The sequence below is a fragment of the Aulonocara sp. 'chitande type north' Nkhata Bay genome, linkage group LG12 (genome assembly GCF_057382095.1).
Source record: "Aulonocara sp. 'chitande type north' Nkhata Bay isolate Kocher_YH1m ecotype deep benthic linkage group LG12, A_spYH_male_GT1.1, whole genome shotgun sequence".
Taxonomy (NCBI): domain Eukaryota; kingdom Metazoa; phylum Chordata; class Actinopteri; order Cichliformes; family Cichlidae; genus Aulonocara; species Aulonocara sp. 'chitande type north' Nkhata Bay.
The window spans coordinates 14,923,711-14,946,578 of NC_141355.1; the positions used below are offsets into that span (position 1 = coordinate 14,923,711).

Genomic DNA, 22,868 nt, shown 5'->3' on the forward strand with positions numbered 1-22,868 from the left:
CAAAAGCAAAGACGGACGAGTGTGGGAGGGAGACATCTTGTTTTACCTGCTTATCTTTACTTCCTGTTTCATCGACGTTGCGTTAACATGCCACGTTAATTACATTTAGCCGATTTTATTGTCATATGGATAGGGTGTTAATACAATAACGAACCATCCCAGAAACCTGTATATTTGTTAAATTTCTGTACAACCCTCTGCGTTTACGTTTCTTTCCAATACATTTTGAATTATAGTTGTGTCGTTTAGGTTTTTTACGTCAGTTTTGATATTTCCTATGGTTCGTGAACGCAGCCTGCAGAAGCTGCCTGTGTGTGTTTGGTGTGAAGGAAGGGGGGGGGGACGAACTTAGCTTGTTCAGCCATGTTAGTTTTCTCAAACGATGAGAGAGAGGAGACATGGCCTTGTCACTGAGCGGAGACGATGAGGAATATGATTCAGAATCTGAGCAGGTATTTTAATTTCGTGAACTCTACTTTGCTCTGTATGCTTCTCGATTTAAAAAAAGGGTTTTGGCGTTTTTTCCTTTTCGTCAGTTACTTCAGGTGAATGTTTGTATCCGCTTTTCCTCTCTCTATGTAGGTTAGTCGGGTTGAAAGGAGAAGGTGTGTTTTAAACCTTATTCTTCGGTCAGCCAGGTAATAGCGAATAAACACAAAGCTAAATATTTGTACACATTTAAAAGAACTGGAGTTCCTCCTTTTTGTGTTCCGTGACCGTCCAAAAACACACCGTGTCCTCGCCTCCTAGACACCATCTATCTTGTTAGCCACAACCGACCCATTTTTGTACTGACCACCTCTTAATAGCGAGCAGCCTCATCCAGTGAGGTTACAGATCCGTGGCTGCGACCACAACCTCGTTATCACCCACTACCTTAACGGTGAAGGCCATCCGACTTTATGCTGGCCAACTTATGATTTTATCGTGCACTTTGGTTAACCTGCTATATCGAAACTGTTTTTCATGTGATTGATTTCCTCTCACTTCCAAAACTTGTCCCACAACTCTGCGCCTTTAAGAAAGCTTTAGTCAAAAACGTTGAGGAAGCAGGGACAGAGAAAGGGGGTGGGGGTGGGGAGAGGGTAACAATGAAGTGTCTCTACTTCTGTTACTTAGTAGTCCAGTGGCCCCAAACTGGGCAAATGGGTTTGATTTTTAACAGAAATAAAGCTTTAATGTGGCTTATGTGCATGCTCATTTGAGGTCAGCAGCATGGATACTTTCTCACAGGGCTCATTAGATATTGCACAAGTCTCTCCAGCACACAGTTGGCATGTACAGTTCAAGAGAAATGGGAGAAGTGCTGATGTAAGCGTCAGACCCCTGCTCTTACACAATGTTTATATCCACAACACTCACAAGCAGTGTAGCATCAAAGATCATATTTTGAAGTCTTCTGTTGTGACATATTATAGGGAGAGCAGCACATGTTATTTGTGCTAATTGAGCCCGGGCAGCAGATGAAGGCAAACGTGAGTTTCACTTGCTGACATCCACGCTGATGCTGAGTCAGAAGATTGTGTCACAGCAATATGGGCCATGTTTTTATTTGCAGGGTTCAGCAGCCAATTAGTGTCTGTGCAGAGACAGTGGATCTGTTGCGTAGTGGTTTACACATTTGGCTACTAAGTGATCACGGGAGGAGATACATCTGGGATTAAAAAAAAGCAGCCAAATAAAATTTGGAGACATGGAGGGAATGGAGGACATGTCAGTTTTTTGTTGTAGTTTTAAACTTTGCATGGACTTTATTTGCTCAGAGACTTGGCCTTACTTTAGATATGCTATGAGAGACAAAGTCATGTGAGATAAGGTTAGGGAAATGGTGAGGTATCAGCCACACCTGCAGCAACAGCACCTGTCCTTTCTTCTGTGTTTCTTTCTCATATTTCCGTATTAGTCAGATTGATTAATGGAAAGCTTGGCACCATGAAAATAAGCTTTGCCTGGTTTGATCATTTAGCCTGGTTTTGCATAGATGCTCTGTCAGCAGCAGCAGCAGGCAAAGAACAACTTCTTGAGCTGACAGCAACACAACAGAAGAAACTCTGATATGTAAAGGGATAGATCTAACAACGCGTTTCAAAATCCTCCTGGGGGAAAACGCTCCAAAGAGCAGTTTCTGTTAAACAAGAAGAAACATGTTGTCACTGTTGTTATTAGCAATTTGCCGTGAAGCTTCTTTAGCACATATTTAGGGCTGGTTTCTCCACTCCTTCCAGTGAATATCATTCAGAAAGCAAGAGTGACGTTATCGTTCGCCTGGAACATCTTGTTTTACCTGTCTGCAACGCCTCAGTATCATCTTCCACATAAGACAACCGCAGAGGCTTGAATGATCTTAATTTATTGTAATTTGGTGTTTTATACAAATGAATGGAGTAATAATTGGTGAAAGAGCTGAAATGAGCCGTTGTGCGTGGGCCGTGTGTGATTTCAGTAATAGAATAAGAATAGATGACATCAGGAAAGTGCTCAGAGCACAAATCATAGCTCTACTCTGAGCTTATTTTTATCCATCTCTCTCAGTTTTTTATTCAAACAGTTGCCATCAGAGAGGCAAATGTGTTGCCTAGGTAACCTCTCCTCCTGTGTGATTTGTCTTATTTTCATAGTGCTTTATATTGCCCTGCCATGGCAACAGGGAAGAGAGTAAGAAGGAGATGTGAGAAAATCACAAAATGAATTAAGGTTTCAGGATTCAGTTAGATAATTGGTTGCTTAAATTTCAGTCTGATCGTTAAATTACTGTTTTTATTTTTAGTCCACAGCATCACACTGTTGCTGCTTCCAGTGACTCAAATAAGAAGATTTGGAGTATGCTTTTGTCACAATTCTCAAGGTGACACCCTTAACCCTAAGCTTAACATGCACTGTGAGGATACAATTTCATTGACATGCCTACATTATGGGTACAGTTCAGTTTATATAGCGCCAAATCGCAACAGAAATTGCCTCAAGGTGCTTCATATCGTAAGGTAGAGACACTACCCTCACCACAGCTTTGTTTTTCTTTTTTTTAATTGTTAACTTGATTTAGAGTGAGTACTAGTTAACCCAGTAGCCAAGAAGCAAATCATTTGTTTAATCAGTAACACAATAATTGTATATCAAAAGCCTACAAACACCACTTATGTGTCGTTAATGTTCCATCCAATAGGAATCCAGTACTTTTTAAAGCAAAAACATGCAAATATTCACTGATTCCAGTTTCTAAAATGTGAGAACTTTTTACTTGAAATGGTAATCTGAATACCTTAATTTGGGGTTATTTTGAGAGATCATGATCAACTTTTCAGATATTTTGTTGACAAAATAATTACTTAGGAAATATTAAGGGAAATTAATTGATGAAAATTAATATTAATTGCTGCTTAAGTATAAACTGTTTCCACATGGCTCTGTTTGCCGAAGGATAGTAAAATCCCAAGTTCAAGGTGGAACTAAACTAAATTCCTTGTTTAGTTAAGGAATTTTTTAGTAGCTGGGTCATATGACTCACATGTAATTAAGCAGCAGCAAGAATAGCCTATAAATAAATACATAATGCATGCATCACAGTTTGATGGCAGTGCCAGTTTGATTGGATTCCTTGTGCTGATTACTGTTATTTCAGCCGTTTGGTCTGATATCTGTTCACCTGTTAGTTTGCTTAAAGGTCCTGTGTCCATGTTCTCAATGACAGAGAGTCTCTTCATTTTGAGTTATCATCTAATGTCTCTTACGTTTTTTGCCTTCCAGCAGCGGGCAGCTAACCGGCCCAAACCCAAAATGGGGACGTCGTCAGCTGTTAAGCTGCCGTCCAACCGCAGCTCCTCTGGAGCCCGCCGCAGGAGGACACGCTGCAGAAAGTGCGAGGCTTGCTTGCGGTCTGAATGCGGGGAGTGTCACTTCTGTAAGGACATGAAGAAGTTTGGTGGACCAGGGCGCATGAAGCAGTCCTGCATCATGAGACAGTGCATCGCGGTGAGTCAGTAGAGCTTTAGAGCCAAAATTATCCATGAAGACATGTAACACTGTCAGCTTTGTTTTTCCAAAGCATTCACTGCTTAATAAACTTTATTTCTGCTTGTTTTTTCTTTTTTCGCCCCATGCAGCCTGTGTTGCCCCACACAGCAGTGTGTGTAGTGTGCAAAGAAGCCGGGAAGGAGGACACACTGGAGGATGAGGAGGACAAGTTTAACTTTATGCTGATGGAGTGCTCGATCTGCAATGAGATCGTCCATCCCAACTGCCTGAAGGTACAGAAGGGCGCCTACGTTGGGAACAGCTGAACAACTCCACCTCATCATTACAGTCATTGTGACGGTGACTCACACTGTTGCAGTAATGTGCCAGGAATCTCAGATCATTGTAACATGACAGGAGTGACTCAGGCAGTTGAATCGCAGTCAGAGGAGATAATTGGGTAGAAATGTTGATGTTTACATAACGCTAAAAAAACTTTGTTTGTGATGTGGATCTTAAGATTTTACGGCTCCGACATGACACCATCACGCTGAGGGTTTCACTGAACACATGCTTAAGAAAGCTTAAGAGGTCAGGAGTTTAAAAACAAACTCTCAGATTAAAAAAGAAACTGTATTAGATCATGACCAAAAAGGGCAACACACTGCACACACCCTGTTTGTAACCTGTTATGCAAAAACACAATTTGCTATTTGCATATGTTTGGTCAAACCAGTTTTTGAAGCATGGTCTGCATGTTTGTTTTGCATGCAAGAGCTAAGAATTTTTAATGCCATCAGATAAATTCCTCAAAAGAGTAGAAAACAAACAAACAAAACAGAAAAAAAGAGGCTGCCTCTTTGTGCCTCGTTACAGGTTTTTCCTAGCTGTTTTATTGTCTTGTTGCAGAATATATTTGGAACCTCATACAGCAGTTTAGATTTGTAACAGCATATTTAGGCCGAGTTGAGATCTTTAACTGTTTATACTTCCCTTTTCTGAGTAATCCATGAAGCAAGAGTTGGCATGTTTAACAGCGACTGAGGTTAAACTGTGCTGACCTGCCTAACAAGTACGCGTCACAACAGCCACTTTCACTTCCCTTGCCTTGTTTGCATTAAACACACTGAACACAAGACTAAGCGAGAGCTGGCAGTTCAAGTTGAAATCCGACTCATTTGGCCGTTGTTTTTATCAGGTGTGCGACGCTTCGGGGGTGGTGAATGATGAACTCCCTAACTGCTGGGAATGTCCTAAATGCAACCATGCTGGAAAGAGTGGAAAAGTGAGTACAAATATGTGTGTGTCACGGTTTTTATGTCACGTTTCAGCTCATCAAGTGTGTTTTGGAAACAAAAGAGAATTAATTAGCATTACAGAGCTTTTGTTGCTTTCATTATTTCAATATTCGGTTAAAGCGTGTGTTGATCAACTTGCTACTTCCTGTTTATACTTTTGTCATCTTTCACATGTGGCAGTGAAGCAGGAAACCTCTGACTGCTGTGTCTTATGTTCTCGGTCACATTGATTTTGTTTATTAAACCATAGGAGCACTTTTAGGAACAGCGTATTTTTCTTGTCAATATAGGCTAAAGGTATAAAGTTGTCTCGCAATTATTGTCCCTTTGGCATTGAAGCAAAAAAGGGGCCCGGGGTTCAAGTATGCCTCCAACCTCCCTGGCTCTTTGCTGAGGGAACAGAAGCCTGTGACAAAGGAGGAAGGGGACGCTTCTTCAGCAACTAAGAGGAGGTCAGACAAAGAGGAGACACCCAGGTACCGACCCGAGGAGTCTCTCAGCCGCCAGCCGCCGGTGCTTTCACCCAGCAACCTGCCACGGCCCCGGCCCGAGGACAAACTGAGGAAAAAGAGGAAGCTGTTTGATGATGATGAGGAAGAGGATCTCAGTGTGAGGAAGAAGGTTTGTATAATAATGTACAGTGTGTAAATGGAGCAGTATTTTGGGGGCTCTAGAGTGCGACCAAATTGGTCACAAATGCGACCAAATTTTTCAATGGTGCGACTCAAAAAAAATCCTAGTTCGCACCGGTGCGACCAGATGTTCGAGTAAAAAAAAAAAGTCTCAGTGTGGTCAGACATAGTCAGGGGCGGGACTTCTCTGATTGGCCGTGGTGCAGATATTCCTGTGGTCCTTCGTGTGTACGTTTGAAAGTGCAGGTGGATAGAATTCCGCACAAAGACGTAAACACAGAGCGTGGACCCGACGCATCAGAATCAGTTTTCTCTTTCTTGGCTTTCTTACCCAACAGCACGTGAATGTCGTCATTAATTCCCTCTGACTTTTGCTGTATTGCTTCCACCATGATAAAATCACACTTCATGCACAGCTTTCTCTCTCTGTGTACTTTAAGAATAGTTTCCCATCTCAAATCTCTGTTTTCGCCATTATTAATTCGCTTAATTACCCACCAAACTACCGCTGTTTACAGCGCTATCTGACGCTTTTTTTTTCTTTTCTTTTTTTAATGACCTCAGACAAGAGAGGGCAGCAACTTCTGCTGTTCAATACTGAAGAAATTTAAACTTTTTAAAATTATGCAAAATTGCAGAATATTTTTAAGGTTATCTGCTATAAAACGCCAGACTGTCTGAGGCAAAACTGAATTGAATCCAATCGGGACCTTGTAAATCTGAATCGAAAGGATTATAGAAATCAATGATGATACCCAGCCCTAGTGAGTAGCCTAGGCCTGACAGAAGTGGATGTAGCTGTGGGTAATAAGATGTAAAAAGAACTATTGATAACTTTTTTGTTAAGGCCTGATCCGTCTGAAATTCATAGCCAGTGCTCTGACAAGGAGCCATCATTCTCTGAACCTGAAAAAGCACAGTGTATCCAGAAAACACATGTGCTGCGATAAATGCACTGCCCAAGTGTCCCCTCTCCCCACTGCCTTTCAGCGGCAGGCAGCAGCAAACAGGTCGCCAGAGGAGGCCGATGTGATGATTCATTTTAACATTGTCTACAAAGTTACCAAAGAGTGCCAAAGCACTGCAAGCACAAACACTTTTTCAGTAACTTATCTTTCTTGTAGAACTGTGCTCCAAATAAAGAACCTTGTGTTGACAAGATTGTTAGTTAATCATTTCTAAATCAATATTGTCTGTATGGACAGCAATATTCCCCCCAAAAAAGTGCACATGTAAAACTGCAGTGTTAAGTGATGCAGTTGAAAAATGTGGGTGCGCCTAACTTTTAGGTGTATCAGTGCAAACGTGGCAAAAAGATCTAGAGCCCTGACATGTGGTTTTGTTTTTGTTTTTTTTGTTTCTCCAGGAAAGGTCAGATGATCCTTATTTTTCCAAACTTCTTCAACAAATCAAGAGAGAAGAGGATGATGAAGATGCTGAAGAAGAGGATGAAGACGGAAGGGAGCCTCTTTTCCAGAGCGGTGTAGAGAGGAAAGGGCGCTCTGGAGACCCTGAAGATGATGTGGATTACAGGGACTCCAAGAGCGACCTTTTGAATCTCAGCCTTAGAACACCGGTTGGAGACAGTGACCAGTCTCACTGTAGCTCTCCACAGGCCGGCCCCAGCAGTGAGGGCGGGAGCGAGACCCAGGAAAAAGGCCCGCGTCCAAAGGCTCGGCGTAAGCGGCGTTTACCTAACAGAGAGCTGAGTCGGGAACTGAGCAAAGCACTTACCCAGGAAATCCAGAAGACCGAGGACTGCATGGCCAATGAGAACCGGCAACCACTGAAGCCTGAACCAGAGACGGAAAACGAGGAACCCAAGAAGCTGTTCTGCAACGGCAATGAGCTCGGGGATCAGAGGGCCCACCTCAAGACCAAAGAGATGAATGGGAACTCCTGGGAGCTGCGACACTTCTACCCAAGTCAGATCACTCCGCTGGGCTTCAACAGGAGCACTCCGACAACCCGGCCGGTTCCTCCGCGCTCTCCACCCAAGTGTGTCCAAATGGAGCGGCACGTTATTCGGCCCCCTCCCATAAGCCCGCCTCCCGACAGACTGCCTCTAAAAGATGGAAAAGCACACATTATCCAGCGAGAGCTCTGGATGAAGATATTCCGCTATCTCACACACCAGGAGCTGTGTGTGTGCATGAGAGTGTGCAAGACGTGGAACAGATGGTAAATGCACAGCACTATCTCAACAGTGATTTAAAATATATTTCTGATGTTTACAGTTAGTGCAGAAGAGAAAAAAACCCTCTGAAATGTGGAGGAGCAGTTACAGTTTGGTTTAGAGTGTTCTGCCTTGACACAAAGACCTGACATTCAACACAAATCTTTATTTCTGCTAGGTGTTGTGACAAGAGACTCTGGACAAAGATAGATCTGAACCGCTGCACCTCAATCACCCCACTCATGCTAAGTGGGATTATCCGCCGACAGCCAGTCTCCCTGGACCTCAGCTGGACCAACATTTCCAAGAAACAATTAAGCTGGCTTATTAACAGACTGCCAGGTACTTAACTATAAGGGATTTATAGTTACAGAACCCCCACCCCCCAAATCAGTGTTTTAAAGTGCCACTATATGTTTTAGGTCTGCGAGTGTTAAGGCTGTCAGGTTGCTCCTGGGCTGCTGTGTCTGCACTCTGCACCTCCAGCTGCCCTCTGCTGCGCACTCTCGATGTGCAGTGGGTGGAGGGACTCAAAGATGCACAGATGAGGGACCTCCTCTCCCCTCCCACAGATAACAGACCAGGTAAAGCACAACTACTATCATAAATGTGCCCTTTTCTCCTGCCTGCCATGCTGTTATGCATAAATGATACTCAAAGTTAAGTTTTAACAGCTGCAACATAAACACAGTTACTAATCATTTCACATTAACTTGCGTAAGTGTTAATGTTAAAACTCTTAGGTACTCAGTTACACATTGCTAACTATTTTATAGAGCAACTCTTGGAGTGGGAAGCTTTTCAGTAGCTGAAAAGGTTATTGCTCTCATTCCAAACCCCAAAATAGATTTTTCCAGGAGGCGCTGCTTTAGATTTACGTTTTCAAACTGAAACACAAGCGTGAACTTGAATGTCAGAGACTTTTATAATCTTGAGGTGTTGATCAAATTTAAAATTGTTCTGTGTTACTTTTTATTTGACCAACTAACTAACAGGCCAGCTGGATAACCGCTGCAAGTTGCGGAACGTGGAGGAACTGAGGTTAGCGGGGCTGGACATCACCGACACGTCTTTACGCCTCATAAGTCGACAGATGCCTTTGCTCTCCAGGCTGGACCTTAGATACTGCAACCATATCAATGACCAGTCAGTCAACCTGCTGACAGCAGCAGGGACCACAACCAGAGATTCCCTCACAGAAATCAACCTCTCAGGTGAGATGTTGAATCAGAGCGTGGAGTCATGGGAATATACAGGCATCAGGCTTTTTCATGTTTGTTTTTTTTCCAGCAGGCTTGCATACAAGTTCAGCTGGGCGGCTGAATTCAAATAAATGGCACACTTCCTGTCCTTTAAATAACCTGATGGTCAGTCTAAACTCATACTTCCATATAATAACACAGAAAGCACCTCTGTTAGGACAAAATAGAACTTGTCATAAGACATACAATGATTGATATTTTTATTGAGACTGGGTGTGTCTGTTTCCAGTGGCTCAAGTGTTTGTATTGTTTGTGTTGGTGTCTCTTTTGGGTGCCAAAATAAAAACAAACAAACATTGAAACTAATAAAACAAAACTGAAACAAGTAAACCAACTCTGTAAAATAAACTGCAGTCAAAATAAGTGTTTAAAATTATATAGAAGTTTTCAAAAGTAATGGAAAATACAAGACAATAACAACTCTTGTGTTAACCACAGAGGAAGAAGGCGAAATAGGGGGTTTTGCTAAAGCATCGATATTAGCCACTAAATTATTTAAATGCTGTGGGTTGTGCTTGATTGTTCCAGGAAATTATATACTTGGACTTGAGATGAATAAATAGATTAGTATACTTAGCATTGGTTAGTTTACTTCCTTTAATATGCTGCTTTTAGCATTTCAGCTACTGTGCACTTAGCTTGTGTTTTTTTTTTTTTGTTTGAATTAGCAACGGTACTCAGAATTACAATCTTCTTTACTGTCATTGTGTAAAATGTAAAAAACAAGACAAAATGCAATGCTTTGCAAATATTGTAAACGCATATTTTATTCATAACAGAACATAGATGACATCTCAAATGTTTAAAATAAGAAAATGTTACAATTGTAAGAAAAATATTAGCTTGTTTTGAATCTGATGGCAACAAAATGTCTCAGAAAACTAGGACATGTACTTGGCATTGTTGTGGTGGGAGCATATGTTGTTCTAAAAGCTGTATATAGCTTTCAGCATTGATTGTGCCTTTCCAGATGTGCAAGCTGCCAGTTCCATAGGCACTAAAGTCCGCCCATACCGTCACAGATGGTAGTAAGCTGGATGACAAGCCCTCTCCTCTTTAGTCCAGAAAATCAGGTGTCCATGGTTTTTAAAAATAATTTGACATTTTGATTTTTCTGACCACATAACAGTTTTGCTCTCAATGACAGAATCATGCCTGTTTTTAGTGCTGCACCACCTGAGGGCCAGGAGATAACAGGCATCCGATATTAATTGTTGATCTTGTCTGCTGTGAGGAGATTTCTCCAGAATTGTGAGGGCAGTGTTTTGTAAAGCCTGTCTTCACTTCTAAAGAACTCTTAAGTGTCTCTTTAAGATGCACTTTTAATAACCAGACATTACTGGCCTGTTGCCAATTAACCTAATTAGTTTAAAAATATTCCCTCAGCTGCTTCTTCTTAGTACCACTTACTGTTTTGGCCTTTTGTTGCCTCCATCCCAATGTTTGAGTTTTTGTGAGACATGCTGCTGCCATCAAATTAAAAATGAGGTAATATTTTTCTTAAAATTGCACATTTTCTCAGTTTTTTGTGTACTGTTTTGAAAAAAGGAAATGCGCGAGATCTGCAGATCATTGCTTTCTGCTTTTATTTACATTTTAGTCCCAGCCTTATCAAAGTCCCCGGTTTACATTTATAGCAATAAAGCCCAGTTTTTGAATGCCAGATGTGATTAGTCTGGAGACGTATACATTTTTAAATTAGCAGGACTGACAGTTTTCTGTTCTTCTAACCCTTTTTCCTTGCCTCATTTTTTCAGTGTGTAACAGAGTAACGGACCATTCCTTAAATTTCTTCAAGCGCTGCGGAAGCATCTGTCAGATAGACCTTCGCTTCTGCAAGCAGGTGACCAAGGCAGCCTGTGAAAGGTTCATCGCAGAGATGTCTGTGAGTGTACCGTTTAAATTGAAAGAGGACAAATTGCTGCAGAAGATAAGCTAGTTCCCAACAGGGCAAACAATAAAAGGACTTCAAAGATGGTCTTTGCACTTAATGGAACAACTGGTCCTGTGATAAGTCTCTGAATCACTGTCAGTAAACTGAAGTGAAAGATTGAGGTTGACTGGATGGAAGCCTTGGAGTCTAATGTCAGGAGGTGACAAACATTCACTGGACGGGTTAAGAAGAGATGGCATGCATGTGTTTCTTTTGAGACTACTTTTATAAAGACCTGCTTGTAATTGACTCCTGGGTTATTTTTATTCCTTAAATATTTGAAAAACAGTATTTTTATAGCAGCAACATTTCATGAGTTTACAGTGTCTCAGGAACTATTATCACAGAGAGACTGTACCGTGAACTGAAAATGATCTCCTTCAGTTTGCCCTCTTGTAACAGTCTGCGTGCCAAAATGTACATTTGAATTTAACATCACTTCAGTATCAGAGAAATAAAATAGCATGTACAATATATCTGATCATAAAAATATTTAGAATGTCTTTTTGATGAAGATAAAAAAAAAAAAAAAAAAAAAAAAGATAAACAAATTTCATATTCTGTTACACCCTCATGCCTTCAGTTACATTACTACTTTAAACTGTGGAGTGTTTTTGCTTTATGGGGTTTTCAACAATATTTCAATATTAATTTATTGATTGTTTTTTTTATTACTGTTTGTATTTATTCAGTAAGTTGACATAGGTGTGTCACATAGCTGGGTCAAATAATTAGTACAAGTAATTTATCAGGGTGATTTAAGCCTGTTGCAGCTCCCAGCGGGTGAAGTTCAACACCCAAAAGTTAGTAACAGGAAGCTGACTGTCCCAGCAACTGTGAAACTGACTTTGTGATAATACAGTAATCCCCCACACATCTGTTTTCACCTGGTTCTGGTTTATATAATCTGCTAACGCTGACCTTTGCAAATAACTCATTTGCATAGTTTTGAACCTATACTCCCTACAGTAGGTGTTGTATTTTGGTTGTTGTGCTGTAATTGATCACCTCAGGTGAATGTGATGTTTATATTTGTAAATCCAAAAATGATGTGCTAATATGCATTAAAAGAATTTCATTTGTACCATTAAAGCGAGGCTTTGCTCTTTTCTCTTTTTTCCATATTCTCACAGGGCTAATAGATTTTACCTAATTTGTACATTTGGCACAAGCCTGTAGTTTGTACTGTTGCCTCACAGCAAGGTGGTCCTGGGTTTGAATCCACCATCTGTTCGTGGTCTTTCTCCCACAGTCCAAAGACATGCAGTTAGGTTCATTGGTGCTTCTAAATGACCCATAAGTGTGAATGAATGCCTGCCTCACTGTTAGTCGTGTGAAAGACTGGCAACCTGTCCAGTGTGTACCCCACGTCTCACCCTATGACATCTGGCATAGGATCCAGCCCCCTCATGACAGATGGGTGGATGACTTGCAAAAAAGTCATGTTTGCCAAATATCAGAGAAATACAATAAGAGGGTTTAAAATAATTTTCTTTTTACCACTTTTTGAAGTAGTGAAATTAGATCAAGTTAACTTTTGTTTGTGTTTAAGTTGTAAGAAATTATTGGATTGATTTGTTTATTTTTTTTTCACAAATTTAACGCCATACAATTTTAGAGAATGAAGTAAGAAGTGTGTTCTAAAACAAACCTCTCATCACCACCCAGGCCTTGTCTTGAACAATTTTGTGTTTGGAACTTAAAAGGCTGTGACATGATCACTTCCTCAGTAATCATTAGCCAGGACAGTAAAAGACACATGCAGATTTCAATTGAAATTTTAATTACCAAAATAAAAAGTTCAACATTCCCAAATACAAAGACCAAACCTAGCACACAATTAAACCCTCTGTAAAAGGAAAAAAGTGCAACCTGATCCGCTACTGTGCATGACTGTAGCAGACATCTTTACTGTAATAGCAGCAATTTTGACTTTGTGGGTTACAGTACAGAGCGAAAAGCTTGTGAAAGAGCAGGGTTTTGTGGGAAAATAAAAGCAGAGAATTTGTTTCAGGGGTAGGGGCAATCTAAGGAGTAGGATATGACCTATCTGGTGTAAAGCAGTGTCATGCTCTGGTTCAAGCAAATTAATGCAGATTAAACACATTTTAAATCACCTGACAGGAAAAATGTAAACCTCTAAATATAAACTGAACCCAATCCCTGGGCCACTTCAATCAAATAATTAAAAAAAAAAAATAGATATATACATATCTCATATGGATCCATATATGCAAATATACATCAAGTCATTAACTTCTATTTACTTCCTCACAGGTGTCAGTAAACTCATAGCTATATCTTTGAATAGTTAGTTCAATACATTACTCCTACATGAGAAAATTCAACTCGTTAAGACACTTCATTCCATTCTCAACAATACACGACAAATAAAAACAAAACAAAAAAAACAGTTCTGCGGGAGGTGGTTGGGGAAGGTGGTGGGATGAGTTAGCACCGGTTTTCGTACTTTGTCTCCACTAAAGAGACAAATCAAGAGGTGACAGCGGAGGTTAGCTATTGCTGTAACGACAGACGTTGTGTGATCATTTAAAATGTGTAATGCATACAAGTAGCTATGTAACAAAATAAGTGAACAGAACAATTATATGTCAACTCCATCTGAAAAATCACAGCGGCTTTGAACTCAAGCAGCTCAAAGATAAGCACGCATTAACTCAGCTACTATTAGGTCGCTTGCGAGTAGTGGATCAACACAGTTGTGAAGAAAAGTGCTTTCTGGTCAAACATGCTGAGGAATCAACAATCCAACACTAACCCTCACAGCTGAAGGAAGGGGGGAGAAAAAAAAAGAAAAAAAAAAGGTGAGAAGCATAAGGGCATGACGCATTATTTGGCACCTAGTTCACACTCTCCTATGTTGAGCTTCAGCATGTGCCCTCGCCCTCATGAAGATATGTAGTCACTTGCAGCAGTTGTTAAGTGAGGTGCTCTCAGGAATGCCCAGCAGAGTAGAGAACCAGCTACAGTTTACAGGCAGATCTGAGGGTGAAGCGTTGTTTAACAAGACTGCACGCGGCTCGTGCCGCACATTCTTTGCTTTGAAAAACTGTAAGAAATACATTTAAGACATTTGAGAATAAACACAGATATGGAAGATATGTTAACTTGAGGAATGACTTGCTGGAGGGTACGTTCCTACGCTCTGCCCACTCGTGAAAGCGAATAGTCAAAATTCTTCAGAAAGACATTTCTTAGATTTCACTGTGCAAATAAAGTGAGACCTCAGGGAATACAAACATCCACAGACTGAGTCTTTTGGGGATTTGAAGGTTACGAGCTGCATTGTTGAGGTTAAGGTACAGTCTCAGTCTGAAGCAGGTGCAGTGGTGCTGCAGAGGTGCATTAGGATTTGAAGACGTGCACAGCTCTCACGACGTACTGCCTGCAGATCGGGCATTCATTCATCCTCTTGCCGCACTTGGTGCAAGTGACCATGTGTCCACACTCCAGGAGGACGCAGTCGATCGTAGCGTCCATGCAGATCCTGCAGAGGTTGTCGTCGTGAATCGTCAGTGGACAGTTCTCCCCATCTGCGAGAAAAGAGAGTGATATAACCACACAATGCGTAAAGGGTAAGAGAGCACTGGAATACTCAAAGCTTCACAAAGCACCCTTGTCTGATCGAGGTAGGTCATGCCCACAATCGCCTGCAAAATAACAACCCCTGCAGTTTCTAAGTGTCAAGATGTTACTATGTCAACCACACAATTTTGATCTCTAGAAGCAAGCTCAGAGTGAACACACAGGGCTGACATACTCCAGTTTTCAATATAATTACTTCACATATTCCACACACACACACACGAATAGATGAAGGAGATTGATCCACCATGAAAATCAATCTTCAATTTTCTTAAGTGGGATAAATGAACATTCAACTTTCATCCTCAATGCAACATCAATATCCCCTCACAGGAAGAACCACGTATGGAAATGTTTCAAAGAAATGGGTCGAATGGAAAATGAGAACAGGTTCACAACGAACACTGGTGCGGTGCAGATGGGTTCATAGATGGAACATGTGACCACAAGGTATAAGCCTTACCTCCAATGGCACCATTGCAGATGGGAGGGGGGAAGGTCATCACTTTATGAGGGAGGAGTAAAGCAAGCGCGAGACATATCAACAGGAGTCTAAACGAAAAACTCGTTCAAATGACCCTACCTGTGTGAGTTATCAATAGCACTCGCAGTAAATAATATTGTCAGAGGAAGCAGAGATATTTAGTTTCAGTGGTTAAAAACAGGATGTAGTTCCAACAATGACATCTAGGACACTGCACACAGAAGTTGGGTGAAAACTTACCTGTGGTTACAGTGCTGCTCACATTTTCCACTGCAAGAGAAATAAATGAAATGTACTGACACACTTCATTCGACCACACAACATGATGCAGTTGAAAAGGTTTGTAAACTCTTTGAAGTTAGCTGGATTTCTATGTTTAACTTGCTGATAAAATGCGGTCTGATATTAATTATAAACACAGCTCTACTTCTACTGTCTTTATTATCTTTATTACTGGCTCACAGTACAGGCTGGAGAAGGTTAACTCTACAGTTTATTAAATGGTACAGTCTGTTTTTGTAAGCAACCACAGCTTTTTTAAACATTTCCTATAGCTGCTCGAGACTTGCACAACTGTCAGGAGGAATTTAGATTCAAGCCGCCTACATAATGGTTTCAGTTCATCAGTAATTCTAAAATATCTTGATTCTTCTTTAGGTCATCTCAGTTAAATTAAGGTCAGGACTTCTGATTTTCTCCTATTCACAGCAATGGCTGTAAAAAAAAGACTTCTGGTCCTCTAGATGTCTGTAGGACAGGGCCTCAGTGACTTATTTTGGATTATACCGAATAAGAAATTAGCTTTAGTTTGTAAATCTTGGTTATACTACATTCCAAAAAACAGGATTATGGATGTCGTGCTGCCGGCTTGTGATTGACAAGTTGTTAGCTAATAAGTAAGCACTTTCACTGTTAGCCTAGCCACCCTCATCAAATCAGTTTGTATTTATTTCTTTTTCAAATGAAAAAAAAAAAAAAAAAAAAAAAAGATGGCAAGGATGAAAATACAAATCTCAAGACTTCAAAACACAACATCAGAAACAAACAGATGACATCACGGTAGCTACGCCCACCTTTTACACTGTGCACTGACCGCGCTTCACAGATAGGTGTGAAGGACTTTTCTTCACTCCAAACATACCGCTGTGTTCACTTAAACTTTTGTTGGCTGAACATATCCTACAATAATGTCCTACAACTTTTAGGATATCCAGAAGATCTGTAGTAGTTTACGTTAATCGTATCCTATTGTTCAGTGATTTTTCTCAAAATTTACACATGACCAAAGATTTCAGCCTTCTGAGAGACTGAGCAGGCTGCTTAATGCTTCGCACCACACCAGTCGCTTTTTGTTCTTGAGAACAGCAGACTTAATAAAGACATGCAAGGACTGGTTACTAACCTGAAAGGTAACCTCTATCCTCTATTACCTGAACACTGGACTTTTTAGAGAAGTAATTAGCACAGAGGTTAATAAACTCTTCCAGCCTGGACTGTGAGTATCTATTCAGAGTCTTTAATAAAGATGCGACAAAATGAGTGTTTGTGTTTTATTAGTTTAGTCACATTTGTCTGTGATTGTTATTTAGATGAAGATAAGACCACGTTTATGTGCAAAAGATCTTAACTATTACAAACATTTCATATACTATAGATGATTTCTATAGGAAATAAAAAAAACAGGACTGCTTTAGAGCTGACAGCCCCCCCTCCCCCCACAGGATTTAAACACAGTAAGAAAGTTAATACCCACATGATTTCCTGTTCTCTTCAGTCTCCCTGTAAAGTCTGCTGACACGCTCCACCAGCTCCCACTTCTCACAGCACCCTGAATAGTTGACAAAATTCCTGGCCAGTATCTCTTTCAGCTGCCTGACAGACAGGCCCTCAATATCCCGTAAACTGGAGATGTCTGAGAGGGATGCTCTGGCCCAACGTCGAGTCTGAGGACTAACCTACAGGACAGGAAACACCACTAAATGAAATATTATGCACACAATACTCTTTTTTCATCATATTCTGCTTCTTGTTAATCATTATAATTTATTTGTTTGTTTGTTTTTTAAACTGTCTGCAAACATGAACGCATAACTGAGTTTTCATATCTCCAAGTAAGCAGAACTGTTTCTGGGATCTTAGATGAATAAAATTCTTTTCATTGATTTTCAACCCAAGTCACCCAAAAGCATCTAAGCATTCATCACACTGCTCTCTAATACTTGCACCACAGTTTTATCAGCAATAATGCATGAATTCACTTTTATTAAAAGGAAAATAAATAGAAAGACCTCAGGAGTGTCTTCACTGGGATCCAAGTTGAGAAGAGACACTGATGTACCGTCTCCCAAATCCTGAAAGGCAACAACAAACATCGTATGCACTGCACACAAGAAGCATGCCGCCAACAGAAGATTAGGATTAGACAGACCTCAGCCAGCCCATTGATACACTGGAAACAACAATGCCTGGTACGTTCCATTCAAAGACAAGCTTACTGCTCTATAATCAGGCCTGGTACAAGTATTTATAATGGCTCCTGGCTGCTTGAGGTTGGGCTCTCTTCTAGCTTATTTGCTTTCTTTTATTGCTTTCTAGAGTCCTGATTTGTTTTTATTTAGTTGGTGTGCAAATTTAGCTGAAAGGATGAGCAGTGAACTCTAACCGACTCATTTTCTGGAAAACACTCACGTGAATTTCTTAGAAATGTATGCGTTGCACCAACAGAAAAGTATCACTACATAAATATCTGTAGAGGTCTGGAGAGTATGTTATTTGCATACATGTGTTTAACCTGGTTCTGACCTGGTTGGTGTCAGAGCTATCGCTCCTGCTGAGCGCTTCCTCCTGAGAGGCAGCGAACGCAGACAGCTCGGAGGCAGACTGTGTGGTAGAAGGGGTTGGAGTGTACAGGGAACGCGACTGAAGGCTGGTCATGTCGGGGTCCTCCTCTTCCTCGATTCCTTGATGACAGAGAACCAAGTCCACCAGATCTTCCTTCTCCCTGCAGGTGTCGGTGGGGATGTTACGCAGCAGCAAGTACTGACGCAGGTCCTTCACTCTGAGACGCATGAGCCGCGGCCGCTGAAAGGCCGTCGCCTTCAGCAAATGACACGTGGTACAAATGCGTAAATTCTCCTGAAGCACGGAGCACAGAGAGCAGAAGCTCTTCTTGCAGTCGCAGCAAATATACTGAGGAAGATAAACAAGGTGATGGAAATGAGGGAATTAGTGATTTATGCACACCTTCCGCCATGTGCTACTGCAAGGTATCTCATCGCAGGAAGACGTCACAGACAAAAATGTAACCCGTCTCATTCTCCTCCTTATATGCACATATATTTTATAATAAATATTGCTATTACAGTCAAAACAGGAAAAATACCAAAACCATTTAATAAATCACTGAATGCCACCAGAGCTTTATTGCATTTCTATCACTCACATCTGCTCTTCCCATGCAGACAGAGACAGGAGGTGCTTTCTTTCATGTGACAAACATCAAAGAGTAATAAATGCAAGATATGGGATTAGACCGGCATGGTGGTGTGCAGAGGGTTCAGACAGAGTGAGAGCCTGAGCATGAAGATATTAGAGCACTAGCATGTTGGTCCATCTGCCTCCCAACTTGTGCCTTTTTGTCCCAGGACAAATAAATATTCATCATGTCAGCACTCTAGAAAACCAGTTAGCCTCTTTTTAACTATTTGAATTCGTTTAAACCTTTATAATTACATGCTTTTTTCTTCAAAAAAAAAAAAAAAAAAAAAAAAAATGAACACCCATTAAAAATGCACATGAGAAAATGAGCTAAGCACGCACACTCTCCATGCCCACAGTACTTCTGTCTAAATAATTCATTTAATATGTTTCCTCCTTATCAGACCAGGTAATATGTTTGTATTAGACAGAACACCCAGGCACCTACCTTCCTCCTGAAGACTGAGAAGGCCTGACCACAGGCCTTGCATACAAGACTGGGACTCCCTGAGCTGGTGGGCGGGTACGTGGAATATCCCGCACTGGGGGCAAATCTGAAGGGTCCAGCACCGGCCCCGAACCCTGGCTGCTGGCCTCTGACGGCCCCAGTACCCATGACTTCATTCAGCAGACCACAGCATGAAGCCCACATGGAAGAGGCCCCTGCCTGACATTTACAAAACACCTTTACTTCAGTATTTAGTGTCTTCACGTTGAATCCTGAAGAACATCTTGTTCTTACTGACAATATGTCAGCCACAAAGGCCCATCAGTATAATTTATACACGGTTACCACAAGCACCACAAGGTCACATATATGTGCATATTATACATGATTATAATACATGAAACTACTAGAAGGGGTTTGTACGAGCTGTTCATAAAGCACAAGATGTGAATAGATAAAGTAAATGTCAACAGTAAAAGCACTTAAGGTACCTAATGTCACAAAAAAGCAGAAAAAAAGCTAGACCAATATTCACCTGGAAACCTAATGTAACTAAATAATCTTAACGTCAAATCAGTGTTGAGTGACAGGTGCCAGAGTGGCTGTTTGTCCGGCCGTTTTGAGTATTTAGCCAGCACAAGCCCAGAAACGTCAGCGACCTGAAGCTTGCGTTAGCCGTTTGGTGCTAGCGAAAATCTAATCAGACAGATAATTGGAACAAAGGTTATGTAAAGAAAAAAATACCTTCATTGCAACTCCGGCGTGTCTATCAAGACAAAAGAGACTGTCAGTGTAACCATTGCAATGCGTAGCGTCGCTTATTTAGATAAAGTATCTTCTCTGAACGTAATGTGATGAAACCAACTCCCGAGTCCACCGCCGCTGTACTGCTGCTTCTGTGGTCTTATTGCAGCCAGGCGACGCATTAGTGCCACCTACTGTTAAGTCAAGTCAAGTCAAGTCAAGTCAAGTCAACTTTATTTGTCAATTCTGCCACATGTACAGGACATACACAGAATAGAAATTGCGTTACTCTCAAACCCTAGTGATTAGAAAAATGCAAATAAAATAATTAAAAAGTAAAAATTTAAATAAATACAATACAATTTTACGTATAACAAAAAAAGCTATGCAATATACAATATACAATATTCAAGTAAGAAGGCATAGTGGTGCAAAATAGGCAAATAGTGCAAATGGAGATTTAGTAGTGTACGGTAAGAGATAGTGTAACAACAAAGTCTTATGAGGTCCAATGCTTAAGCAGTCCAATGCTCCACAAAGTGACTGGAGCAGGCCAGTGAGTGCGTCAGAGAGTGAGTGTGTGTGTGTGTGTGTGACAGAGTTCAGTGAGACCGTGGTGGAGAAGAGGGGAGAGGGGGGCAGAATCGGGAGGGAGTTTAGCTTCCTGACAGCCTGATGGATGAAGCTGTCCTTCAGTCTGCTGGTCCTGGCCTGGAGACTCCGCAGTCTCCTCCCTGACGGCAGCAGCTTGAAGAAGCTTTGCATTGGGTGCGTGGGATCAGCCGCTATGCAAAGGGCTTTTTTAGTGAGACGGGTGCTGTAAATGTCCTGGAGGGAGGGGAGAGAGACACCAATGATCCTCTCTGCAGCTCTCACTATGCGTTGGAGGGTTCTATGGCAGGACGCATTGCAGGCTCCAAACCACACAGTGATGCAGCTCGACAGGATGCTCTCGATGGTGCCTCTGTAGAAAGAGTACATGATGGGGGCTGGAGCTCCTGCTCTTCTTAGTTTGCGGAGAAAGAAGAGACGCTGCTGTGATTTCTTGGCCAGTGCTGTGGTGTTGTACGTCCAGGAGAGATCCTCTGTGATGTGCACACCCAAGAACTTGGTGCTGCTCACTCTCTCCACAGACGCTCCGTCAATGGTCAGAGGAGCATGTTGGGTGTGCATTCTCCTGAAGTCCACAACAATCTCCTTCGTCTTCTCCACATTCAGAGAGAGATTGTTGTCAGCACACCACGTGGCCAGGCGTCTCACCTCACTTCTGTAGTCGGTCTCATCCCTGTTGCTAATGAGACCCACCACCGTTGTGTCGTCCGCAAACTTGATGAAGAGGTTGGAGCTGTGTGATGGAGTGCAGTCATGGGTCAGCAGAGTGAAGAGGAGGGGGCTCAGCACACATCCCTGCGGGGCCCCCGTGTTTAAAATGATGGTGCTGGATGTATTACTGCCGACCCGTACTGCTTGAGGTCTTCCGGTGAGGAAATCCAACAGCCAGTTGCACAGTGAGGTGTTGAGCCCCAGCTGGACCAGTTTTTGAGTGAGCTGTTGGGGGATTATAGTGTTGAATGCTGAACTGAAGTCTATGAACAGCATTCGAACATATGAATCTTTTTTGTCCAGGTGTGTGAGTGCTGAGTGGAGTGCAGTGGAGATGGCATCATCGGTTGAGCGATTGGGCCGATACGCAAACTGGAAGGGGTCCAGGGAGGGGGGCAGGACAGTCTTGATGTGCTGCATGACTAGTCGTTCAAAGCACTTCATCAGGATGGGAGTAAGTGCAACAGGACGGTAGTCATTAAAGCAGGAGGGAGATGACTTTTTTGGAACCGGAATGATTGTGGTGGCTTTAAAACATGTGGGGACGACAGCCTGGATGAGTGATATGTTGAAGATGTCTGTGAAGACATCAGTGAGTTCCACTGCACAGTCTCTCAGTGCACGACCAGGAATGTTGTCAGGACCCGGAGCTTTACGTGCATTGATCCTGCTGAGGGATCTCCTCACGCTGTCCGGGGACAGAGTCATCACCTGGTCACCAGGAGGGGGTGGGGTCTTCTGTGCAGTGGTGCTGTTTCGGACTTCAAAGCGAGCAAAGAAAGTGTTCAGCTCGTTCAGCAGGGGGATAGTACTGTCACAAGTCTGTGGTGGGGGCTTGTAATCTGTGATGGTCTGAATGCCCCGCCACAGGCTCCGTGAGTCTCTGCTGTCTTTGAAGTGATGGGATATTTTCCTGGAGTACTGTCTCTTAGCCTCTCTGATGCCACGGGAAAGGTTGGCCCTAGCTGTCCTCAGGCTTGCCTCGTCTCCATCTCTGAAGGCAACATTCCGAGCTTTCAGCAGCCTGTAGACCTCTCCTGTCATCCATGGTTTTTGATTGGCCCGGACAGTTATGGTTTTCGTGACTGTTACATCCTCAATGCACTTGTTGATGTAGGCTGTAACAGTCTCTGCGTACTCCTGGAGGTCAGTGGTGTTGTTGTAGGTGGCAGCCTGCTTAAACATGTTCCAGTCTGTGGTGTTAAAGCAGTCCTGTAAAGCCTCTGAAGACCCTTCTGGCCACACTTGTATCTGCTTACGAACCGGTTTGGTGGCTTTAACGAGCGGTCTGTAAGCAGGCATTAGCATGACAGTGATGTGGTCTGAGGCGCCGAGGTGGGGGAGGGGAAAAGCTTTGTAAGCTCCTCTCTGGGTGGTGTAAACAAAGTCCAGTGTGTTATTTCCCCTTGTTGGAAAGTCTATGTGTTGTTGTATTTTTGGAAACACGCACTTTAAGTCTGCATGATTGAAATCCCCAGCCAGGATGAGAAAAGCATCAGGATTAACTTGCAGAAATTGTCCACAAAAATGAACA

At 42.0% G+C, this 22,868-nt stretch overlaps 2 protein-coding genes across 6 annotated transcripts; one reads left to right on the forward strand and one right to left on the reverse strand.

Annotated features, from left to right (window-relative positions):
• Window positions 1-321: 321 nt before the first annotated feature.
• Window positions 322-12,344, forward strand: kdm2ba (lysine (K)-specific demethylase 2Ba). Of its 4 annotated transcripts, none has more exons than XM_086313728.1 (11): window positions 322-452; window positions 3,745-3,969; window positions 4,101-4,244; window positions 5,150-5,236; window positions 5,580-5,870; window positions 7,248-8,062; window positions 8,236-8,399; window positions 8,480-8,641; window positions 9,053-9,271; window positions 9,351-9,424; window positions 11,077-11,223. In XM_086313728.1, the coding sequence occupies exons 1-11, from the start codon at window positions 399-401 to the stop codon at window positions 11,089-11,091; spliced, it is 2,250 nt and encodes a 749-aa protein (XP_086169854.1). In that variant the 5' UTR covers window positions 322-398; the 3' UTR covers window positions 11,092-11,223. The 4 variants fall into 4 exon arrangements, with proteins under 4 accessions (XP_086169854.1, XP_086169851.1, XP_086169852.1 ...); XM_086313727.1 differs by lacking the exon at window positions 9,351-9,424 and adding an exon at window positions 2,768-2,845 and having other exon boundaries at window positions 376-452; window positions 11,077-12,344; XM_086313725.1 differs by lacking the exon at window positions 9,351-9,424 and having other exon boundaries at window positions 11,077-12,344.
• Window positions 12,345-13,018: 674 nt separating this feature from the next.
• On the reverse strand, window positions 13,019-20,168 carry rnf34a (ring finger protein 34a). 2 transcript variants are annotated; one of them, XM_086313735.1, is made up of 8 exons: window positions 20,012-20,168; window positions 19,268-19,486; window positions 18,145-18,531; window positions 17,631-17,693; window positions 17,096-17,297; window positions 15,583-15,612; window positions 15,322-15,363; window positions 13,019-14,806 (listed from the first exon to the last, which is right to left on the reverse strand). In XM_086313735.1, exons 1-8 carry the CDS (start codon window positions 20,015-20,017, stop codon window positions 14,619-14,621), a joined length of 1,137 nt encoding a protein of 378 aa, XP_086169861.1. In that variant the 5' UTR covers window positions 20,018-20,168; the 3' UTR covers window positions 13,019-14,618. The 2 variants fall into 2 exon arrangements, with proteins under 2 accessions (XP_086169861.1, XP_086169862.1); XM_086313736.1 differs by lacking the exon at window positions 15,322-15,363 and having other exon boundaries at window positions 20,012-20,167.
• Between the last annotated feature and the right edge of the window lie 2,700 nt (window positions 20,169-22,868).